Below are 22,813 nucleotides of genomic sequence, written 5' to 3' on the forward strand. Positions count from 1 at the left end.
AGAGTCAGAGCACTGGCTCCAGCTCAATTGCCTTGGGCCCAGGAGGCGTGGGGCTGGAAAGAGACTGGGCTCGAGGCACCACTGGCAGGTACCAGAAGGCAAGCCCGGGTTACTGGTAGCACAGAGTGCAGGAGGCCAAGGACGTATTAGGACCAGGAGAACTAAGTGATGGCCAAAGTGCTCCAGGAATTGGGAACAGACAGACGCGGAAGTCAGGCAGAGCCCCAGTCATCATGGTAACCAAACAGACAGACACGCAAGTCAGGCAGAGCCCCAGTCATCACGGTAACCAGACACAGGCCAGGCCAGGAGCAACTCCTCCCCTTCCTAGAACTGTTGCCCTGGCTTGTAGCCTGGGGCAGGGGCGGAGTGACCCGATGTGGTTGGGACGGAGGAGGTGGCAGTGCAAGGAGGGTTACAGCGAGGATGGGGTGGCAGTCCACCCGTGGGGTGGACTGGCCCGGAGCGGGTGGGACTCCTGTCACCGGGGTCATCAAAGGAACCCCGGAGGTTTCCTCTCACCAACTGACCGCTTTGTAGGCCTTCCAGACCTGGGATTCTGGGATCTGGGCTGGCCAGTGCCAGAAGGGTGGCAGGGGCAGAGGCAGGTAAGAAGAGTCTGAGCTCTCTCTACCACTGAGTCTGCCGGGGACAAGGTCAGGAGGTCACGGACTGAACCAGCCCTGGCCGTGGGTGGGAGGGAGAAGGCAGCCAGACTCTCCTCCCTGAGCTCACGCTCTCACCTTTCCTTCCCAGGTGACTCTCAGGCTGGCCAGGTAAGTGAGTCCTCCCACCAGCAAGTCGGGCAAGGGTGGCAGAGAGCAGGACCCAGTAGCACTGAGGCCACAGGGCAGCGTCCCGTGAGGGAGGGAGGGGAGAAAGATGGAGTGTACGTAGGATTTTACTTGCAGAGAAGCCGTGGTGGGAGAGTTGATCCAAAGACCCAGTTTTACCCTAAAGGAAGTAATAACAACAGCTCCTGTTTTTCCAGCAGCTGCTGTGCAAGTACTCTCATTCGGGAAGGTCTGGGGCCCCCTTCAGAAAGGAAGTAGGAACGTGTCCTGTTAGTCCTGGCTGTCACTCAGGCTTTCACCACAGCGGATGAGGTCTAGAACTGGTTCCAGATTAATTCTGGATTCAGCACTTTCTAAGCCTGACTTGCTTAAGGTCTCAGGTCTCCTCTGTGAGTGGCTCGTGGGGAAGTAGAAGCAGAGCTGTGAATAGCCTCAAACCACTTCATTGAGAAAGGGGGATCCCACCCCGTCTCCTGAGCCCAGGATTTCCCTGTAAAGAACTGAGTGTCCTCCTAGAAAAACATTCCAGAAGAGTGAAGCTGCTTCTTCCCTCATCAGTCTGCCAATCCCTACTCTATCCCTTGCCCCTCCAACCTGCATCCCTGACTCTCCCCAAATATTGTTTCCCCAGGGAGCTTCTTCTCTCCCTGGAGAGGCATGCATTGTCCTCCCAGACCAAAGTTCTTCCGTGTCCTCACAGCCCCAGCCATGCTCCTGGCCCTCTGCCATCCCCTGCCCATTTTTCTTTCCCCTGCTCCCCACAGCTCATCTACCTCTGTCCGTGGGCTATGGTGAGGGACGCCAGGTGTGGCCTGGGGTCCCAGCTTCACCACACTGGCCCTGTGACCCTCGGTGGACTGGTTAACCTCTAAAGCTTCTGTTGCTCTGTCTGAGATGTGGAGATCATAGCACTGATACGATATTTGTTGCTGTAACACTGAGCTGGCACATTATGTACATCGGCTCATTTGATCATCACAGCCTTCTACCGGAGGATAGTTGAGAAGATTCATTAAGACAGTAGACATAAAGTGCCTAGCAGAATGCCAGGGTGTAGTAAGAACTCATCAACACCTGGAATGAATGAAAGACTGAACGAGGGAGTTAGTTGGACGGGGAGCCTGGAGGCAGGGGTGAGTGTGGAGGAAGGAAGCACATCATGGAGGTGACAGGGAAGCCACCAGTGACCTCCTCCCGTTTCTGTGCAGGTCACAACCAGTGTTACCCAGCTATCTGCCTGGGTCCCAGGTGAGTGCCTCCTCCTAGTGGTGCCCAGCAAACAAAGGGAGGGAAGGAGAGACCTTAATCTAGGAGTGGAGATAGTACACGGGAGCTGGTGCACAGGCTCAAATCAGATGAGGCTGTGGATGACGTGACGTGTGAACACTTTTCCTGGGAGCTCTGTATACCGAAGGTGTTTTAGGTCAGTGAAAGGCACCGCGATGCCTTACAAATACCTCCCCAGCCACAGCACTCTTTCTGCCCTTCATGGTGCCGCTCAGCAAATAAACAAGACCAAAGAGGAAGGGCTGGCTGAAGCAGGGGCAGGTCAGGTACCCAGAGCCCTGCCCGCAGCCTGTCTTCCCTCAGGAAATGGTTAGAGCTCCACAGAGCCCAGCTTGCCGGTCCCTGGGGCTGGGGACAGGGCACTGTTCAGAAGTCAGCTTCAGCTTCCTCTACTATGACGTGGACACTAATGCCTGCCTCTTAAGGCAGATGAGACACTGGTGGTCGAGGCAGAGCTCTGTAAACTGTAAAGAACTCTGCAGACAGAAGGAGAGTGCTGAAGTAGGAGTCAGGAGACCCGGGCTTCGGCTCCATTCCCAACAAGCCAGCGGCCTTGGACAAGTGGCCATTCCCACGAGCCTCCACCTCCTTCCCTGCGGAGTGGAGCAGGGAGACCAGATGTGCTCTGAGCCCCATCAGGGCTCTCAGATTCTCTGACTCTGTTTGGGGCCAGGTTAAGTTTCAGGAGACTAAGAGGCAGGGGGGATGACCCGCCCTAGGCTCCACCCCTGGTTCTCGGAGCCAGATGGACCGGAGGGCAGGGAGGAGGGAAGGGCAGTGCACCTCTGGAGGGGATGTTGTCCAGGGGGTGGGAAAGTGGGCAGCCAAGGGGCTGAGGCCCACTCGCTCCCCCCGCCCCTCTCCCCTCCGCAGGAGATGCCATAGGAACAACGCCGCCACTGCCTGGACAGGGGAGCCCAGAGGCCCGGGAAGAAGAGCAAGTGACCGCCCCCACCGATGTGCTGGTGACCCCGGCCCCGTCAGGTACCTGCAGCAGCCCCATGAGGTGTGGGCGGCCAGAGCCAACTCCAGGGCTCTCCCACCAGATGTACAGTGTCCAGTGAACTCCCGCCGGGGTCAGCGGCCCCGGCCGCATTCCGCAGAGAGCACAGGGTGCCCCTAGTGATCGGGGGAGTCCCGTCTGGAGCACCAGTCAAGCCAGGCAGGAGAAAGAGAAGGGGTGCCTTCCAGAAGAATCCACGGGGCCTTCTCAAGGAAGGCGAGCACGTGGGACCTCCGGGAGCCTGGCTCTTCCAGGCTGTTGACCCTGAGTCAGCTGAGTACCCCGGCGGTGGGCAGCCTCCTGCCCACAGGGAGGGCCAACTTTAGGGAAGGAAAATGGTTCTATTTCTCAAAGTTGTTTAGCTGCCCTGGAGCCTGCGTTCCCCAGGCTCTGGCCACGGCAGTGGTTGGGGGGTGGTATGGGGGAGATCCCTGGCACATCCACCTTGCTCTGGAACGCGCCCTCCTCAAAAGCTCGTTGTCTGGGGACTTGGTCCAAGAGAAGCAGGGCCGGTGTTGCTGCAGCTGTTCCTTGCTCACGTGTGTGCTCACGTGTGTGTGCTCGTGTGTGTGCCCCCACGAGTGTCCTCATCAGGGCCTTGCTGCTTGTAACCTCATAGACTGAGGTCACCTTGGGGTGAGGGGTATTTCCAGATCCCCTCCAGTAGAGGGAGAGACCCTGCAGGTTGGTGGAACAGTCCAGAGAGTGTGGGAGGGGCTGGGAGCTTGGCCTTCCTAGGCCTGAACCAGGGTGTCCCTGCTGCCCTCTCCCAGGACCCCTCTTCTCTGGGCTCAGTGCGCTGCTCCAAGGAGTGCCCTCGGACCCCCCTCTGCTCGGCAGGCAAGATGAGCTGGGTTAAGGGGCTCAGCTGGGGATTCAGAGATGTGGGGACAGAATCCCTCCCACTATCTATAGACTTTCTCCTGATCCCCCTTCCCCCTTGCCATCCCCCAACCTCACCCCTCTGGGAGGACATTTAGAACCTGGCTGGAGGTCCTCCTGAGCCCCCAGGCTGACACAAACTTGGAGCCAGGCCAGGGGCAGGGTAGCCCGACAAACAGGCCGGTGTGCACATTCAATTCAGTCCAATTTAGCAAACGCTGTGAAGCCCCGCTGTGCACCACTACAGGCCACATCCTGACCCATTTCCTTGGGTCTCTGGGGTTCCCTCAGTGCTGTGGGGCAGGGCTGGGAGCCTGGGTGTGTGGGCTTCCGGCTGAGACCTGGAGCGAAAGCATGACTCATTCATTCAGTCATTTGTTCATTCAGCATGTTTTAAGTGCCAGGTACTTTTCTGGTATTAGGGACGCAGTTGAAAAGAGCTATAATCTCTTGCTCTCTATGCAGCCTCAGCCCTGAGTCCTGGCGAGTCTCCAAACTGTTTCTGAATTCAGTTTCCATCTCCCATTTTTACCCATTACCACCACCCAAGGCAGTCCTTGTTTAATTCATTTCAACAGGTTTCTAGGGGCCCTCTGTGCCTCCCCTCCCACCCCAGTCCATCTGCCATCTTGCTGCCTTTCTGAACAAGATGACATGCAAGATGCGTGGTCTTTCTGAGACAGTTCTGATCACACCCCACCTCCCATGACCCCCTTGCTTACAAGCCTGTCTCAACGTGGCACTCAAGGCCCTGCTCAGTTAGCCCGCGCCCACCTCTCCCCTCTTCCCCTGGCAGTTGTCCCAAGACCCCCCTCACCAGATCTGTCTGTCTGCCTAGGAAAAACTGGTCAGGAGTTGCCAGGGAAGGGAAGCACTCGCTGTGGATGAGAGCTGTCCCCGTATTCAGGGTGAGGTCAGGCTGGAGGCCTCAGCAGGGGAGCCCCTTTGCTGGGACACGGGACACTGTTCCAGGTTACTGGAACCCCCGGGGTCTCGGTCAGAGGGATGCAGTGCTGCAAGCTCCATCCTGGTAGGGCTCAGGGCCCTGGGAGGAGGTGCCGTGGGTTCTTACACAGGCCATGCTATACGTGGATGTGGGAGGGCCCAGCTAAGGCTGGGATGAGGCTTCTGTGGTCCTCTGAGACCCGTGTGCCCTGCCCCCACCCCACTCCACTGCCTTCACTCATCCGCACCCCACCATAACCTCCGCTTTGCTCCGTCATCCACAGGCATTGACAGATGTGCTGCTGGAGCCACCAACATCTGTGGCCCGGGAACCTGTGTGAACCTCCCTGATGGATACAGATGCATCTGCAGCCCCGGCTACCGGCTGCACCCCAGCCAGGCCTACTGCGCAGGTATCCACGTGGGCAGCCTGGGCTCACTCAGTGGCTGGGGTAGGTGGAGGCAGGGCTGGAGGACAGTCCAGAGTCCAGGCAGCCGAAAGTCCGAGCAGTGCTGTGTGGTGGATGGACTGAGGAGAGCAATCCCTATGGACAAAGCTAACCTTAACCTTGGGGAGGTCGGTCTCTGGGAGCACCATCTGATGAGTCCCCAGGGCTTCAGGAGAATGGGAAGCCACCCCAGGGTCCCCTGACTGGTACTTGGAGCCTTCAGCTCTGAGATCAGCCCACCCCTCAAACTGGCCATCTTGCTGTCTGCATAGCAGACTGAAGCCACGGCCATCCCTGGGGGAGAGGTTCGGAGGCACAACACGTAAATCATCCAGTGTGGGCCGAATCCACTCCCCCAATATTTTTATACAAGGGAGACACATCCACTGTGCCTTGAAGGAGAAAGGAAGTTATCACCGGGCCACTGGGGGAGGGGGGACACGGGGCAGGGAGGAGGTGCGAGGCCACTGCCCCAGGCCCTTGGTTCTTGAATGGGCCCAATGAACCGACTTCATGGCCCTCAGCCTTAGAGATTTTTCAACTCCCCAGCCTCCTCTGCTCCCTCATCCCCTCCTTGCCCCACAGCACCATTCCCTGGCCAGTCCTTAGCATGGCAGGTTGCTGGCAGGTGCCCGAAGGAAGGCCTCCCTGACTGTCCTTCTCACCTCCCTCCGCTCAGATGACGATGAGTGTCTGAGGGACCCCTGCAAGGGAAGGGGGCGCTGTGTCAACCACGTGGGCTCCTACTCCTGCTTCTGCTACCCTGGCTACACGCTGGCCACCTCGGGGGCCACACAGGAATGCCAAGGTAAGGTGAGCCACCTTTGCCCCTGGGAGGGGCACAGGACCCCACAGGTAGTGTTGGGGTGGAAGAGGATCCAAGCATTCACAGCACCCAATGACAGAGCTGCAGAGTGTGGGGAGTACGGGGGCCGCAGGAACCAAGACCAGGGCTCTAACCTGGACCTGGGAGGAAGCAGACCCTGCACTGAGGCTGAGGTCGCTGAGACCAGATGGAGGGGTAGGAACCTGAAAGGCAGCAAAATGCACCAACGCTCCAAGGAACTGTGACTGGAGCCAAGAGTGTGAGGGGACTGGGGACATGGCTGGAGATGAAGACGAAAAACCAGGTCCCCAAATCCTGGGTGACAAGGGGCTTCTTTCCTATTGGATAAAGAGGGTGACGCGTGAGGACACCAACTGGGACTCCGGGCAGCCTTGGGAGCAGGCTTGCCTTTGCTGGGAAATGCCTGCAAGGCTTTAAGCTTCCCTGGGAAGCTCTGCATGGAGCTGCTGGACAAAGATGCTTCCAACAAAGGCCCTTTAATATGCGGCATTTATACCGCATACGAAACACTCCACATACTTTTTTATGAACTACAGAGAATAGGGTGCAGCGCTTTCCGAGCAGTGCCGTAAGATTCATAACCCAGTTGGAATCCTTCACCTAGAGAATGACACTGCTGTTCTTGGGGCTCACATTGCTGGTTCTGGCCTGGGCGCTGTGTGAGCTCTAGGGTTACTGCAATGAGTAAGGTGTGAATGGTGGCACTGTGGGATGAGGAAGCACTGGTTCTGTATGGAGGAATGTGGGAAGGTTTCCCAAAGGGGTGTTTGAGCGGGGACAGAATAATAACAGCTACCATTTAATGAGCACTTCTCATACGGCAGCACCGTCCTAAGCCCTTTATTTATGAAGCTCATCATCCCAACCCCATGCAACACAAATCCCTATCCCCATTTTACAGTTTAGCAAACTGAGGCTCAGAGAGGTGAATTGAACCACCCAGAGACCTCACACCTAGAGCCGTGGCAGAGCTGGAAACAGAATCAAAGTCACCCTGGCCCCAAAACATGGTTTGCTTCCAACACCTTCCCTTACACACACGGTGAAGGAAAGGAGGGAGCAGAGGGTACTTCAGGGAAAGGGAACCGTTTCTGCAGAGGGCAGAGCAATGAACAAGCCTGGAGTGCTCTGGGAATAATGATAAATCCAGTGTGATGGGAGCGCGGGGTATGCAGAGGAAGTGTCAGGAGCCGACGCCAGTTTGCGAAGTGTCTTGAGTGCCAGGCTGAAGTGTTTGGTCGCTGTCCCGCAGACAGTGGCAGCCAACAGAGGTTTGTAAGCAGAGGTGGCGATGCGGTCAGCCAGCTTTCAGGGAGATGACTCAGGCAGCAGTGCTCAGAACAGTCTGGAGTTATCAACGGCAGAGGCTGGGAGCAAGGGGCTTCTCTGGGCTTCACAGCCTTGGCAAGTGTTGTGGGCCAGAGGCACTGGTCCCTGCAGGCCCAGCCCGCGATGCTGGCCTGAGACAAGCAGTGGCTGCTGCAGGGAAGGGTGTCGCCAGGACTGGCCCCGACAAAGGGTCCTGCCTCGTGCCAGCCTGGGTGTCCGGATGTCTCTGCCAACCCGACAGCTGGGGGAGGAGGCAGGAAGGTCAAGGTCAGCTGTCAGAGCTTCTCCCAGTGGGGTCTGGCTGCGGTGTGATGAGGCCTCATCCAGGATAACATGCACTTTCTAAATTTTGCTGCTCTGGTAAAACAATATCTCCTTATTTTAAATATTTACTTTATTCTTATTTATAAATTATTTCATTAATTTATATAATTAATTAATAGAAGGCATTACAATTTCTAGAATTGAAATTAATATAAATATAAATAATTGATTAAGATAAATTATTTGAATATTAAATATTTAAAATAACATTTACTTTACTAGTACCTATGAGCCTTTGGGTTTCCTTATCTAGAAATATCTCGTTCTTATTGTTTGCTCTCTTTTCCAGTGGTCTTTGCTACTTTTTCTTGTGGCTCTTTACGAGTTCCTTATAGATTCCAGATACTTGCCTGGGTTTAGATATGACAACTCTTCCACCTTGTCTTCTGTCCATTGACCTTATCCACATGTCCTTTTTTTAACAGAAATCATTAATTCTGATGTATTGAAATTCACCTTTTTGCCGTATTTTTTATGCTTTGGGAGCTTTATTTAACAAGTCCTTCCCCACTCTTAATTCACAAAGATATTCTCCTACACCTTCTTTCATTCAAGTTACAGTTTTGCCTTTCACGACATGTTTTAATCCATCTGGAGTCCATCCTTGCATGGGTGTTAAGATTGGGTCTTTTCCATTTCCATTTTTCTCCATAGAACAAGTCAGTTTTCCCAGGCTTATTTATCAGGCAGTCATCCTGGCCCTACCAGTTTGTGGGTCCTTTATCAGGTTCTCTTTAGCTTCCCAAAGGGAGGACCAGTTATTTCAGAATTGCCTGGAGAGTTATTAAACTGCAGGTTCCTGGGCCCGCCCAGTACTGCTGCATCAGAATCTCTGGACGCGGGCCTGGGAGTGTACATTTTATACCATCTGCCAGTGACTCCACTGTGCACTAAAGTGTCATGAAGTATTGCTCATGTCTATAAACAAATGCTTATTATTCCATTCATGTAGTAAGTACTTTTGGGGGGTCTGGGCTAGGTACTAAGGACACTAGGATAATAAGGCACATTCTCAGCAGTCAGGGAGAAAAAAAAGCAGTTACTATTCAATATAAGGGCTGATTCCTAAGGGAACCCTGGGAAGGGCCATATGGGTTGGAGGGGCGAGGGCAGCCTCACTGGGAGATGAGAAGGAAACAGCCAAGCTGGTGGGTGGGAAGCCACTCCAGGCAAGGGAACAGCACATGCAGAAGCTCCTTAGGCTAAACTCCTTAGGCTTATCCTATTGGCCTCAAAAATATCGAGCAGCTGTATTGCCTGTGTACCTCCTCATTACTATAGTAATCATGTGATTACTATATGTGCTCTTATTTGGGATAAACATGATGAGAACCTCTCCACTCAACTCCATTCATGCAATCACAGATAACTATGCCAGAAATCAACAGCAGAAGAAATACCAAGAAGAGGCCATCTCAGCATTAAGAGATATTCCTATTAGTGAAGTAAACCAAGTGTTTTTTCTTGCGGCCAAAGAACTTTACACCAAAAACTGAATTGTATGTGGACTAATACCAAACATTTATAAGTTTTTGATATTAAAATTTTGACCATAAAAGAAAAAGAAGGAGGCATGTGGGAAGCAGCAACCAAGGTGAGAGAACCAGGCGGGGGCTAGGTCACAAAAGATCTCACATGCCAGGCTGAGGAGCTTGGATTTTATAGAGTAGGTTTAATGCTAGAATAAAAATAATAATAGCTAACATTTCTTCAGTGCTCACCTTGTGTCAGGCAGGCACTGTGCTAAGCCCTTTACGTGGATTATCTCATTTCATCTGCACAAAGCCTCTGTGAAGTGTTTGAACCATTGCTACAGGTGGGGGCAAGGGTGAGTCCTCCATTAATTTGACTGTGGGGGGCAGGGAATGGGGAGTGGCCAGAGTGACCTAGAGTTGATAAATTGAACCCACCCTTTTTTTTTTTAATTTATCTTTATTATATTTACTTTATTTTTGGCTGCGTTGGGTCTTCGTTGCTGTGCGCGGGCTTTCTCTAGTTGCGGCGAACAGGGGGGCTACTCTTCGTTGCGGTGCGCGGGCTTCTCATTGCAGTGGCTTCTCTTGTTGCGGAGCACGGGCTCTAGGCATGCGGGCTTCAGTAGTTGTGGCATGCAGGCTCAGTAGTTGTGGCACACGGGCTTAGTTGTTCTGCAGCATGTGGGATCTTCCCGGAACAGGGATTGAACCCGTGTCCACTGCATTGGCAGGCGGATTCTTAACCACTGCACCACCAGGGAAGCCCTGAACCCATCCTTGGAATGGGAGTAGGGCTCTGCTGGCCATCAAACCAAGCAGAGGCATTTGTGTGAACAAAGGCTTGGTGGCTGGACCAGTGGGGATCAGCATACACAGCAAGGCTGGGGTGAGGCCTTGTGAGGCAGGCTGAGCAGCAGGGAACCCAGCAGGGGAGGGGCATGACCAGGCTTGGGTTTTCAAGCCATCACAGGGCACCATTATGCTTTGGGACAATGGCAGAAACCAAATGGACAAATCCATAGCTGCCTAAGATGCTGTCTCTCACTGGCTGCTTAATCCCTAAACTTATTATTTTTTGGCTGGGGGGGGGCATGCCACATGGCTTGTGGAATCTTAGCTCCCCTGACCAGGGATCGAACCAGGGCCCCGGCAGTGAAAGCGCCATCCTGGTCCTAACCACTGGACTGCCAGGGAATTCCAATCCCTAACCTTTAGGAAGGACCCTAGGAACTCTAGGAGCAGACTTCTGGGGGATTTATTGGGGTCAAGAGGGGGACTTTGTTGGCTTCCTCAGATAGTGCCATAGGCACAGCCACCTGACCTCAAGACCAGCCCTTGCACTGGGGTAAGGAGACAGCTGGGAGAGTCCCCGTGGGCCCCCAAAGTAGCCATCCCCTCCAGGAGAAAAGAACTCAGGAGTTTGCAGGGGCCTGAGCTAGGTCAGTCTCAGACCCTGCCCTTCATGGCTGCAGCAAGGATGCCTTCCCTGCCTGGGCCTCAGCATGGGTGTCCTTGGCCTTGGCCTCTGAACGGATGTCCCAGGACCCCCTGCAGGGCTGGCCCCAACTCAGGACTTTTCTGTGTGTTCACAGACATAGACGAGTGTGAGCAGCCCGAGGTGTGCAGCGGGGGGCAGTGCACCAACATGGAAGGTTCCTACCACTGCGAGTGTGACCAGGGCTATGTGATGGTCAGGAAGGGACATTGCCAAGGTAAGGAATGGGGTGCCGCTCCACCCTCTCCTGGTCCCTCCCTGTGCACTGCCCACCACCAGCTCCCCTTCCAGCTTATCCCCGACTGGGCCCCTTGATGCCGAGCCCCCTCCTGTGCACAGAGAGACCTATCTGTGGATTCTGGATCCCTTCTGTCCCCTCAGTGGGATTTTGGCATCCTGTCTGTCCCGGCAGCACGGAGCACAGTAACTTTATGTACATGAGATCCCGGGAGCACCCCTCCATGCACCTCTGCCCCTCACCTTGAGTCATGCGGCAGAGGGAAGGTTGATCTATCTGGGAGGTGCCTGGGGCCTTGGGCTTGGCCTACTTGCTAAAGCTTTAAGGCTGTGAGTTCCTCAGAGCTGGACCATATCCTTAGATGACCATGCATGGACACCTGACAAATGTCCATGTGTTGGACACCCCAACAAATGCTAGTGGAATAAATGAACAAACGAGCCTTCATCCTGGCCCCCTTTCCCAGGCCCTGCCATAAGTTGGCTGTGTCATTGCCAACTGATGTCCTCACAGACTGGCTTGAACCTGCCACCATCATGTCAGCTCCTGGTAGCCCTGCCACTTGCACCCCCCTGCCAGGCTGGGGGTCTCAGATGCTTGCAAGAGGCCTGGGTCATGTGCTCCCAAGACTGGCTGAGACAGGAAGGGGTGAGGGGGAATCCAGGCTCTCTCTGGAAAGAAGTCCTGCCCTGGATCCAAGGTTAGGCCCAGATGCCTCCCTGCCTCCAGGTTTCCCTGGGCCAGGATTCAGAGGGTCCTAGAGGTGAGAGATGAGCTTGTGTGTCTGGTGAAGGGAGCCCACCCCCTTCCCAATGCCACTACCACAGAAGCAGAGTCCAGAGCCCTGGCAGGTCTTGGCAAAGGGGAGAGGTCACTAGGGGTGTAGGACAGACAATGCTCTGTCTGCATCCCTGGCGTGTTACTTTCCCCTCTCAATGCCTCCCCCTTTAAACTCAGGCCCACTTATGATAAAGCCTGAACCCACTTCCCTTATCCTCACTAACTTACTGGGGACAGACAGCCTGGCATGTTCCAGGAGAAGGGAGAGTGAAGGGAGTTAGCATTTGATGTGTGCCTGCTATGTGCCAGGTGCTGTGCTAGGGATCTGATAGACTGCCTCATTTAAGCATCGAACATTATTAACTTGGCATTAGACTTTGTTAAAAAGTAAAGCAAAACTAAAGGAAATGAACTAAGAAAAATACCAGGACATTAGAAATATCAAATTTATACTAACCAGTCCATGTAAGAGCACAGGCTCTGGCGGAGACAGGCCTGGGTTTGGCTCTTGTCTCAATGTCTGAAAATGGAAACCATAATGCCCATCTTAGGGGCTCTTGTGAGGACTGAATAACCTGCCACATACAAAGCGCACATGCAGCCCCTCAGCAAGTAAGGGGCGGCACTACTGTCTGAGGACCCATTCTCCCTCACGTCTAATCTCCCCACAACACCCGAGTCCGTGCCCCTGGATTGTCCCCTTCCCTTCCGGAGGAAAGGTTCCAGACACACACCTCGGCTGGGAGGTCAGGCTGAGTTCCTGGCCCAGGGCAGACACTCTGAGTCTGCTGAGAGAAAAACGGACGTAGCCTGCACACTTCTCCAGGTTTCCACCTATAACCACAGACCCGGCCCATCACCCCGAGAGCCCAGTGAATTTCCTCTCCTTCTTTCTTCTTCTTCCAACCAAGAAACCACTCTCTCCACCTAAACTCAAAGTCTCTGGTGAAAGGCCCAAGTGGTCTGGACAGCAGCCCATCCAAAGTCTCGATGGCATTTCCATCGTACCAGGACTCTGGGCTCCCATGGAAAGGGGTTAGACTCCCCTGCAGACTGCCAGGGCTCTGCTGTCCCCACCCACGTCCAAGGTCACCTGAGCGTCTGGCCCCTGAGTGAGCACCCTCCCCACCCTGTGCTCTCACAGGAACAGAGGCAGCACCTTCACATTTCCTCACGCAGAGGCTGCAGTGCTGCTTAGAGAAGCTCCAGGATCCTCCCAGTGTACAGACAGCAGGCTGGCAAGCTGGTCCCTGGGCTGACTGTCTCCTTGGGTCTTCTGGGATCTCTTCAGCAGCCTCATACCAAGAGGATGTGAAGGTTTAGTTAGTCACATGGTCTCATTCTTTGGTCAGCAAACACTTGTTGAGTGCCAGCTGGGTCCCAGCCATGGGCTAGGAATATAGCAATAAAAAGACAGATAGCTCCTGCCCCCGAGGACCAGGGTAAAAGCTACCAAAACATACCATAAGCTTAGATTAAAATTCAAACCCTAGACTAGGCAGAAAAATCTGGCTCCAGGCACCAAGAGGTTGGTGGAACAGCCTCAAGATATCTGGTGACATCAGAGCCTGTGCCTTTAACATGGAACCCACTTCATCCAGAATCTTTATCTGGCTCCTTTAATCGGCTAGGCTAGTGTCTCCATTATATCCAACCCCACTTAGAAGAGGCCTGCCCTGGCTCAGGTAGAGACTGTGGGCTGCTTTGACCCTCTGCCCTCCCTCTCTCACCTGCTGACAGACCTCTCACACATGATCATCGCTGGCTGGGGCTCTGGTCTGAGGAAGGTGTGGCAGGTGTGCCAGTGGTGGTGTGCCAGGATAGGCCAGGTTATACTACATTAACAACCAACCTCAACCTTAGTGATTTAGGACACCACAAACTTGATATCTGACCAAGGCCACATGTCCATCATGAGGAAACATCCTGCCCCACGTTTCCTCACCCTAGAACCTGGCTTAAGGAATAGCCAGCATCTTGAACATGGCCAGTGTTCATGGAGGAAAGAAAGAACACTCTGCAGGTTTGCACACAAATAAATGTTTGGGCCCATGAATTACACACGTTATAGCTATTGGCCAGCACTAGTCCCCTGGCCCCGTCCAACCACAAGGGACCAGGAGGCACAAGCCCACCATGGCCCAGAAGTGAAGAGCTGGAATTCTTAGTGAACAGCATTCATCCTGCAAGTCTCCTCATGCCCAGTGTGAAGCAGTTCGGGCACCACCTCCACAGATGTGCCCAGAACATTTGGGGCAGGGCAGACCTCAGGGCCCTTTGCTCCTGGTAAATCTAATCTCCTTCCTATCCTGCCTGATCCCTGCAGGAGAGGTCCAAAGACTCCATTTTTCCTCAGTGTGGTCTTAGAGGAGGATCCTTGCCTCATTCTCTTTCTCTTCATCCCAGAGTCTCGCATCCCTGAAGCAGGAATTGTGGATAATTCCCAATGGCTTTGCCCATTTTCTTTCGGTACCTCAGCCAAGGCCAGCAGGCCATGGTGCTGGCCAAAGTTGGTGGCCCTAGGACCTTCATTTCCTCCACCTCTGTCTCATTCTCTCCATCTCTGTCTTTACAGAAGCCCTTAGAATAGTTTAGCCTGGTGTCACCACAGCCCAACTAGGGGCTCTTGGCTGCCCTCTTTCCAGAGGTGAGCCTTATCTCAGTGTCCCCAAGATTGCCCGGGAGTTCTGGGTATCTCCTTACACGCACCACCTGAAAAACCACCTGCGCTGTGTATGTCTTCCTCATGTGGACCCTCAGGGTGAAGTTTTGACCTTGAGAGGTACCTGGCTCCCTGGGACAGAGGGCTTTGATGTACCCGGTCTTCTGTAGACCAAACAACCTCAGAGGAGATTCATATTCACCCTCCACTTCCGGGCCCATGTCCTGTTCTATAATGACAGCCGCTGGCTTGAGTCCCTTTGCAGAAAGCCTGTGTTCTGACCCTTGGCCCTGCCTCCTGCCTTTCTTTCCTCCATGGGTGCTGAGTAGGTCTTCCTCCTGGGCAGTAGGGCCTCTGAATCTACATGAACTGGTGGCCTTCCTGCAGGAGAATGACAATTATCCACATAGGGAGGGTAAATCTGGCACTCGGTCAATCTGTCTGTCATGAAGAGTGACTGAGAGCCTCGACACTGGGCCGGAGGAGCAGAATGTCCTCCTGCAGTCCTGACCCCGAGTTCAATCCCTGTGTTACAACCTCCCTAACTCAGCCCAGGTCGCCTGGGCGCCTTGGATGGTGGACTCCCCAGTATGCAAGCTTCACACTGGGAAGAGCCCTGCATGCAGTTCCTGGGAGAAAACTCACCCGCCTGCTGCTTGTCACTGTCCCAGGACTGGCTGCTCTCTCTCTCCATGGATCACCCCTTCCCCTACTTGTCCGGTTGGTGCTCAGACTCATCCTTTCTGGCTGACTTTCCTGGATGTCACCAGAGTGGGTGCTGGAGCTCTATGTGGTTCTCAGCTAGAAGAAAAGTCTCCTTTCCAGCCGAGAAGCCTTGCCAGCCTCCACCCTTCACTCTGCATCAGCCTCAGGGCTGGTCTTGGCCACATCTAAGATTGTGGGGTCATCCTCAGTCCTCATTTCCTGGTGCAGGGAAGCCCATTTGGCCTTCATTGCCCAGCTAGGATCTATTCTGGGGCCTCTGGGATCTGCCAAGCACGTCCAAACACGTCATTGTCACCCCTTGTAAAGGAGCAAGGGAGATAGGAGGGCCCTTCCCAAGAGTCCAGCTCATGAAGTCAAGCTCTCTCACCCTCCCCTAGCTAGTGGAAGGGCAGCGTCCTTCACCAGGGAGTCTCCCTTCCTAAAGGTCTTCCATCTCTCTTTTGTCCAGGACAGTGGATGGGAGGTGGGGTTGGGAACACAGGACAGCACTCACTTTTTCCTAGTTTCCATCAGTATGGAAACTGACATCCCTCCTTCTCCCCAGCCAAGGGCAGGGTCAAGGATTTGCTTCTTCACAGCCCACCCATGTGCTGTGGTTTGCAGAGATAACCAAGGTGGGGGGGGCTGTTATTTTGCAGATATCAACGAATGCCATCACCCTGGCACCTGCCCTGACGGGAGATGCATCAACTCCCCCGGCTCCTACACTTGCCTGCCCTGCGAGGAGGGCTACAAGGGCCAGAGTGGGAGCTGTGTAGGTGAGGGCTGCTTGCCAAGGCACTGAGGAGGCTGTTTGGCCTTGGGACCCCTGGATGAGCCCACAACAGGAAGGGGAAGGGGTGGGCAGAGGGAAGTGGCTTGGAGGCTATTGTCCTCCATGACCTGGCTGGGTTCCCAGATGACGCTGGGGATGAGATGGGTGTGCTTCAGTTACTGGTGCTCTGCCCTCTGAATCAGCCGGGGCGGGGCGGCGGGGGTGGGTGCCATCAGCTCCTTGGCCATATCCGTCCAGGAGCTACAGCCCAAGGTCCCAGCGGCTTCTGTGGCTGGATCCTGCTAGGTAGAGTGAGGTACCAAGCGTCTTTGGAAGAGGCTGACACCGGTGGTGTGTTTCCTAGGGAGGGGTGGTCTTCTGCTCTTCTGCATCTCAATGTCTCAGTGTCTAACAGCAATGCCTACCTGAATACCGGGTGCCCTTCTCCCTCCAGGAGGAAGGGCGCTACATGTCATCTGTAGGAGGAATGCTCTTTCCCCTCAGCTCCCACAGGAAGAAGGACCCAGGGTTCAGCATGCCAGGAGGGACTGGTTGTGAATAGACGCTTTGAGGCTCTGGAGAGGGCAGACATTTCCCAGGCCCTTGAGACTGCCACTCAGCCACCCAGGCATAACGTGCCCTCTCTCTGCGTTGCCCACTCACCTATTGAACCTGGTGGGTGGGCTGGGAACATGAGATAATGCCAGTCTGGTTGGCGGGTAGGAGACCAGAGAGGTTCAGACTCACTATAAGGGGAGTCAGGGGTCTTAGACACTTGACCCCAGGTGTCCTCAGATGGGCCAAACCAGTCCCAGGGCTGGGGGACCTGGCCCCCTTTTCTAGGAATTTGCAGGATGTTCTGTGTCACTAGATAGAGCTGAAGTGAGCTCAGGGGGGCAGTGAGCTCAGGGGAGAAGGGTACCCTGTCTAAGTAGGTGGGGCCAGGAGCAGGAAGGACCTCGTGTCCTTCCCAGGGTGCCTATGGCCCCTCTGAATGCTGATTCCCTGGCCTCATAATTGAGATGCTCTCAGCCTGATGATGGAGGCTGCGTGAGGGAGATGAGGCCAGCCCGCCATCCTGGACTTCTCTCCCGCAGATGTGAATGAGTGTCTGACCCCTGGGGTCTGCACCCATGGAACGTGCATCAACCTGGAGGGCTCCTTTAAATGCTCTTGTGAGCCGGGCTACGAGGTCACCTCAGACGAGAAGGGCTGCCAAGGTACAAAGAAGATCTGAAGCACGCTTTGTCCACCTCGAGTCAGACTACAGCTCCTTCCCTCTGGCCCCGCATCCCTGAGCATGCTGACCCAACATGTGGCTGCGAGACCCGTCCTTTCCCCCACCCTGCCCCACTCCCGCCCCACTGGTCTCTGGCTAGCCTGGCGTGTCTGTCCTGCAGAGCCCCACACAGAGCTCAATGGCCTGTTTCAGATGTTGACGAGTGTGCCAGCCGGGCCTCGTGCCCCGCGGGCCTCTGCCTCAACACGGAGGGCTCCTTCACCTGCTCGGCCTGCGAGAGTGGGTACTGGGTGAACGAGGACGGCACCGCCTGCGAAGGTAACCCGGGGGAGGGGGGTTGGCAGAGAGGGACCGAGAACACAGGCCCTCTTACCTCTCAAAGAACACTCCATTTGTCCCCCAGCTTGGGGCTGATGCTGAGGGTCTCCAGGCTAGGCTAGAGGACCCTGTGAATGGACTTGGCCCCAGTGACAGCTTCTATTTCCTCCTCCATGAGGACAGGAGGAAAAGAGAGTCACTGAGGCAAGAGGGAAGCTGATGGCAGAGCTGCCCCGGGAGCATCCTGGGGAGAGGGTACTGGGGTTGCCCTACAGAAGGCCCACAGCCAGGGCCTCCCCTTCCCCAGGGACCCCCAGAAAGTCCTACAAGTTCAGAGAGGGAACCAGAGGCGTGGGGTGGTTCCTGCCTCACCAGGTGGAGGGAGGCCTCCTAGGCCCCCGGGTGACTGGCTGGCTGTCTGCCCCAGACCTAGACGAGTGTGCCCTTCTGGGAGTCTGCCCCTCGGGAGTCTGCACCAACACTGCCGGCTTCTTCTCCTGCAGGGGCTGCGAGCGGGGCGCCCTGGGCCGCACCTGTGAAGTGAGAGGCCCCCCCCTGGGGGAGAAGAGCGCAGACGGGGAGCGGGAGACTAACCCATCACCCTTAGAGAAGGGCGCTCACCTCAGATGGTGGGCCAGCTGGGGACACCTATTCTTGCCCCTCGCCCAACAGTAGTCGGAAAGGCGACTGCAGATCTGGGTCTAGGGGACCACTGAGCCACTGGATCACAAGCTTCAGCATGTGTCAGAATCGCTGGGGGAGTTTGTTCAACAGGCAGCTTCCTGGGGCCTTGCCGCAGACCTACTAAATCCACCTCTGTTGGGGGCCCTTGGGATCTGTCATCTAACAAGGTCCTCAAGGGTTCCTTGTAAGGGTGGGTGCTGGGACCATATTCTGAAAAACCTTAGCCTGTACCAGGCAATCTGTAGGCCAATTTAAATAATCTAGTTTCTGTTACCTTCTCAGGTTCTCTGTATCTGCTTCCTCGGCTTATTTCTCATTTGCCTTCCCACTGTTTCTCAGTGAAATCTCAGCCATGATGAGGGCAGTGGGGTTCGGCCACCCTAGGCCAGGGTTGCTGGGAGAGGCCAAGTGTCCCCAAGGTGGGCACTGTGTGAGCTGCCAGAGGCAGGGGGAGCTGGGACAGAAGGAGGGAGCTGCAGTCGTCCTGCTCCCCAAAGGCTCCCTCGCCAGCTTCTCCCAGCTGTGCTGCTTTACAAGGGAACGATGCCCCTATGGGTCCAGTCTCCTCAGGCAGGTGCCAGGTCCTCTGGAGACCTGCCCGTTGGCTCCTGCCCTTGGGAGGTGCTGCCATTGGCTGCCTCCCTCCCTGTGTGACCCTGCAGATGTGGATGAGTGTGAAGACCCCCAGAGCAGCTGCCTGGGAGGCAAGTGCAAGAACACGGCTGGCTCCTACGAGTGCCTCTGTCCCCCGGGCTTCCAGCTGGCCAATGGCACCGTGTGTGAGGGTGAGTGGCTCCGGTCTCCCCACCGGGGACAGGAATGGGGGCAGAGTGTGCGGGGAGGCGGGAGCAAACCCGGGACACAGCACAGCCCATCTTCTCCCTGCAGACGTGGACGAGTGCGTGGGAGAGGAGTACTGCGCACCGCGCGGCGAGTGCCTCAACAGCCACGGGTCCTTTTTCTGTCTCTGCGCCCCCGGCTTTGCCAGCGCAGAGGGGGGCGCCAGCTGCCAGGGTGAGGAGCCAGCAGCAGGGGGCGCTAGAGGCTATCTAGAATACTGAAATAAAATGCTCACGGTCCCACCCAGGATGGGAAGATAGGAGGCTGAGTGATGAGATGGGAGCCAGGTGTCAGGAGGGACTCAGTCTTCCTCCAGGGCCTCTCCATGGTGTCTATGGCAGGTGCCCTCACCCTCTCTCCCCTTGACACAGCCCCAGTTCCAGGGCTCTGCCCCCCAGTCGGGCCTCTGGCTTCCAGCTCTGGACTCTCCCTCGGACCTTCCAGCACTTTCCTACTTCGAGCCACTCCCTGGCCCTCCTATGGGCTCCTCAGGGCCCAGAGGAAGCTGCACAGGGCCCTGGGGACCCATGGCTGGTCCTGCTGACGGATGTCTCTATTCTAGATGTGGACGAGTGTGCAGTCACTGACCGGTGTCTCGGGGGGCAATGTGTCAACACTGAGGGCTCCTTCAACTGTCTGTGCAAGACTGGCTTCCAGCCCTCCCCAGAGAGCGGGGAGTGTGTGGGTAAGGTCTCTGGGGGGAGCAAACGGGGCTCCTCCCCACGTCTGTCCCCTCCACTCTGCCTGCTCCTCAGCTCCCTGGGACCTGGAACCCCAGCTTCCGGGAAGCAGAGAACTTTCCACAGGTTAATCATCCAATGCATTTATTGAGCCTCTGCTGACTCAGGGACTGTCTCAGGATGTCCTTGTGCTAGCAGAGCACACAATCTAGTTTTTAAAGCCAAACTGATGCAATAGATATTTATTAAACACCACCTGGGTTCAGTGTCTTCTGCTGGAACAAATAGACAGTTATGGACAATCTTGAAATTGACCAAGGGAGACAGATATGAAGACGACTCTCCATAATACACTTTGGGGAAGGTTTTCTATAAAGAGAAGTAGAAAGTGCTCTGCTGTAGAGAGCAGGGTGTGGGGAACAGGAGTGTCACAGAGGCTGAGAGCTCAGCGCTCTCCTAGATAGCAGAGCGCTCACCTCCTAGACGCTCCGCCCTGCGGGTCAGGGGAAATGATCCTGAACTTGATGTTTGGGGGTTGACATGAGCACAGTAGTTTGGAACAGATCAAGGACCCCAGAGGTTGTGGGGCATGACCTTTTAATGCCAGAGAGGTGGAGCCAGAGTAGTGACCCAGCCACTTCTGTCCCCTCTCATGACTCTGGGGACAGACACTGATGAGTGTGAGGACTTCGGAGACTCGGCGTGTGGGGCCTGGAGGTGTGAGAACAGCCCCGGCTCCTACCGCTGTGTCCCGGGCTGCCAGCCAGGCTACCACGTGGCCCCGACTGGAGACTGCGCTGGTGAGTCGGGAGGGGGTGTCCAGGGTGAGAAGCCTGAGGACACCTATTTTTCATGTATCCAGCTAGAAACTATTTTTTGCAGCTGTTTGAAGTTTGTGTATTTTCCAAACAGCAGTGCTTACACAAAAATTGAAGAGGAATATCAGTGTTAGAGTTTTCCTTTCCTGTATTCAGAAGTTAGCTTTCAGAAATCTTGGTGTTAATAGACCAAATAAATAAGAATTCCCAGCGAATAGAGAGCACACCCTACACTGTAGCCTCCACTGTCCCACAGACATAGACGAGTGTGCCAACGACACCATGTGTGGGAGCCACGGCTTCTGCGACAACACCGACGGCTCCTTCCGCTGCCTCTGTGACCAGGGCTTCGAGACCTCGCCCTCCGGCTGGGACTGCGTTGGTGAGAAGCCTGTGGGCTAGCCAGCTCTGAGCCAGGGAGGGGAAGGCCCTTGGGCCCTTGATCCCAGCTCCACAGATCTTGGCTGCCCTGCATAAAGGGGCCCTACGGCCCTCCTCCTGAAATGATCAGGGTCTAACACGGCTCCATAAGGGGTCCTCATAGAGTGGCAAGGGAGGGAGATTTCAGCTCCACCCTACAGGGGCACTTTGGCCAGGTTGGTCAAGGAAGCGAGGCCACCTTCAACCAGCGGGGGAAGCAAGCACACTAGTGAAGTCACCACCCTTCCGCAGAGACCCTAAGGTCTCAAGAGGCACATTTGGGGACCGTGCAGAGGGAGGAACCCTTCCTCTTTGTCCATTTACGGACTCTTTTCTGCCACCCTTCTCCTTCTTCCTCTTCCTTCCCATGCCCTCTGCTCATCTGTTCCTCCTTCCTGCTAACTCATAGCCACTTCCACTCTTGCCCCAAGGCCTAGCCTGTTTCTTTGGGGGGGATGAGACAAGGATCTGCCCGCTGGGCCTGAGGCCGGGGCGGGGGCCTGGGCTGCCTCTCCTCCGCCCACGAGCCCGTCCTCCTGCCTGGCAGACGTGAATGAGTGCGAGCTCATGCTGGCGGTGTGCGGGGCGGCACTCTGCGAGAACGTGGAGGGCTCCTTCCTGTGCCTCTGCGCCAGCGACCTGGAGGAGTACGACGCTCAGGAGGGGCGCTGCCGACCGCGGGTGGCTGGAGGTGAGCCCCGGACCCCACCCCGTCGTTGCGCACCACCACTCCATGGCTCACAGAGCGCTTCCACTGCTCCAGCTCTTGAGAGGGACCTGGGCCGGGCCGGACTGCAGCGCAGGGATGGAGCGCCGAGGGGTGGGGAGTCTGAGAGTGGGGTGCCGAGTCTGCTCCAGGCCAGGGAACTTCCAGGAGGCTGAAGGGTTGTGATGACCCTACAGGAGGCTCAAGAAGCTATAGTGCCAACTTAGGGGGGCCCCAGGGATCTCAGATTGAGCCTTGGAGGGACCCTCAATCCAACCCCGAGGAGCTCTTGGCCGAGGGAGACTCTGAAGCTGAACTAAGCTCGACTCTCCCCGTCCCACTCCACCAAGAGCTGCTGCTGGGTTCAGCCTCTCAGCCCCGGCTGGACTAGGGCTCAGCTGGACTTCTCTGACTTGGGAAAAGCAAGCAGGACTCAGGACAAGGGAGGGTGGGAGGGGCAGGGGTACGGTGTGAAGCAGAGGAATGGGCAGAGAGAGCTGCCCATACGGTATGCCAGGGACTGGGGGCGCCCCACTGCAGTGGAGGGAGGCAGGATGGTACGCTGGAAGGAGCGGGGGTTTGGCACCAGAGGAACGGGGGTCAACTCTCTGCTAAGCCACTAGGCGGCTGTGGCAAGTCACCTAGCTTCTCGAAGCCTCGGCTGCCTCTTCTACAACAGAGGGCTGAGGGTAAGCTCTCCGTAAGGGTGTGAAGAGCATCAGGCGAGAGGATGGAAGCATTTCGCATGCTGTAAAGCGCTATATAAATGGTTAACTTTTAAAATAAATTCAAAGGCTAGGGTGCCCCAGGGGGCCATGAACAGACAATAATAAGGGGCTTCTATCGCAAATAGGTCAGAGGATCCCTGAGGCCCCACCAGGGGAACAGCCCCCAGGCCCCATCCGCATGGGATGCTACTCTGGGCAAAAGGGCCAGCCGCCCTGCTCCAGCCTTCTGGGCCGGAACACCACGCAGGCCGAGTGCTGCTGCACCCAGGGCACCGGCTGGGGAGATGCCTGTGAGCTGTGCCCAGCCGAGGACTCAGGTAAGGCCCCCAAGGGTCCCAAATCCTCTCAGGGGCAGCTCTGCAGGGTGACACTGAAAGAAGGGGGGAGAG

At 55.7% G+C, this 22,813-nt stretch overlaps 1 protein-coding gene across 7 annotated transcripts in view; it reads left to right on the forward strand.

The window, feature by feature from the left end:
* Positions 1–22,813, forward strand: part of LTBP2 (latent transforming growth factor beta binding protein 2) — a 100,090-nt gene that overhangs the window by 70,468 nt on the left and 6,809 nt on the right. For 2 of the 7 annotated variants that reach the window (XM_082383837.1, XM_082383838.1), the window contains exons 13-28: positions 757–776; positions 2,003–2,042; positions 2,955–3,065; positions 5,196–5,324; positions 6,040–6,168; positions 10,928–11,047; positions 15,875–15,994; positions 17,088–17,210; positions 17,423–17,548; positions 18,895–19,017; positions 19,121–19,246; positions 19,635–19,757; positions 20,421–20,552; positions 20,827–20,952; positions 21,538–21,681; positions 22,550–22,741. In XM_082383837.1, coding sequence (XP_082239963.1) covers positions 757–776; positions 2,003–2,042; positions 2,955–3,065; positions 5,196–5,324; positions 6,040–6,168; positions 10,928–11,047; positions 15,875–15,994; positions 17,088–17,210; positions 17,423–17,548; positions 18,895–19,017; positions 19,121–19,246; positions 19,635–19,757; positions 20,421–20,552; positions 20,827–20,952; positions 21,538–21,681; positions 22,550–22,741 — 1,884 coding nt within the window. Of the gene's footprint in view, positions 1–756; positions 777–2,002; positions 2,043–2,954; positions 3,066–5,195; positions 5,325–6,039; positions 6,169–10,927; positions 11,048–15,874; positions 15,995–17,087; positions 17,211–17,422; positions 17,549–17,975; positions 18,084–18,894; positions 19,018–19,120; positions 19,247–19,634; positions 19,758–20,420; positions 20,553–20,826; positions 20,953–21,537; positions 21,682–22,549; positions 22,742–22,813 lie in introns of all 7 variants that reach the window. The other 5 variants (XM_082383840.1, XM_082383841.1, XM_082383843.1 and 2 more) reach the window with 4 other exon arrangements.

Source organism: Balaenoptera borealis (genome assembly GCF_965194805.1).
Source record: "Balaenoptera borealis genome assembly, chromosome: 3".
Lineage (NCBI taxonomy): Eukaryota > Metazoa > Chordata > Mammalia > Artiodactyla > Balaenopteridae > Balaenoptera > Balaenoptera borealis.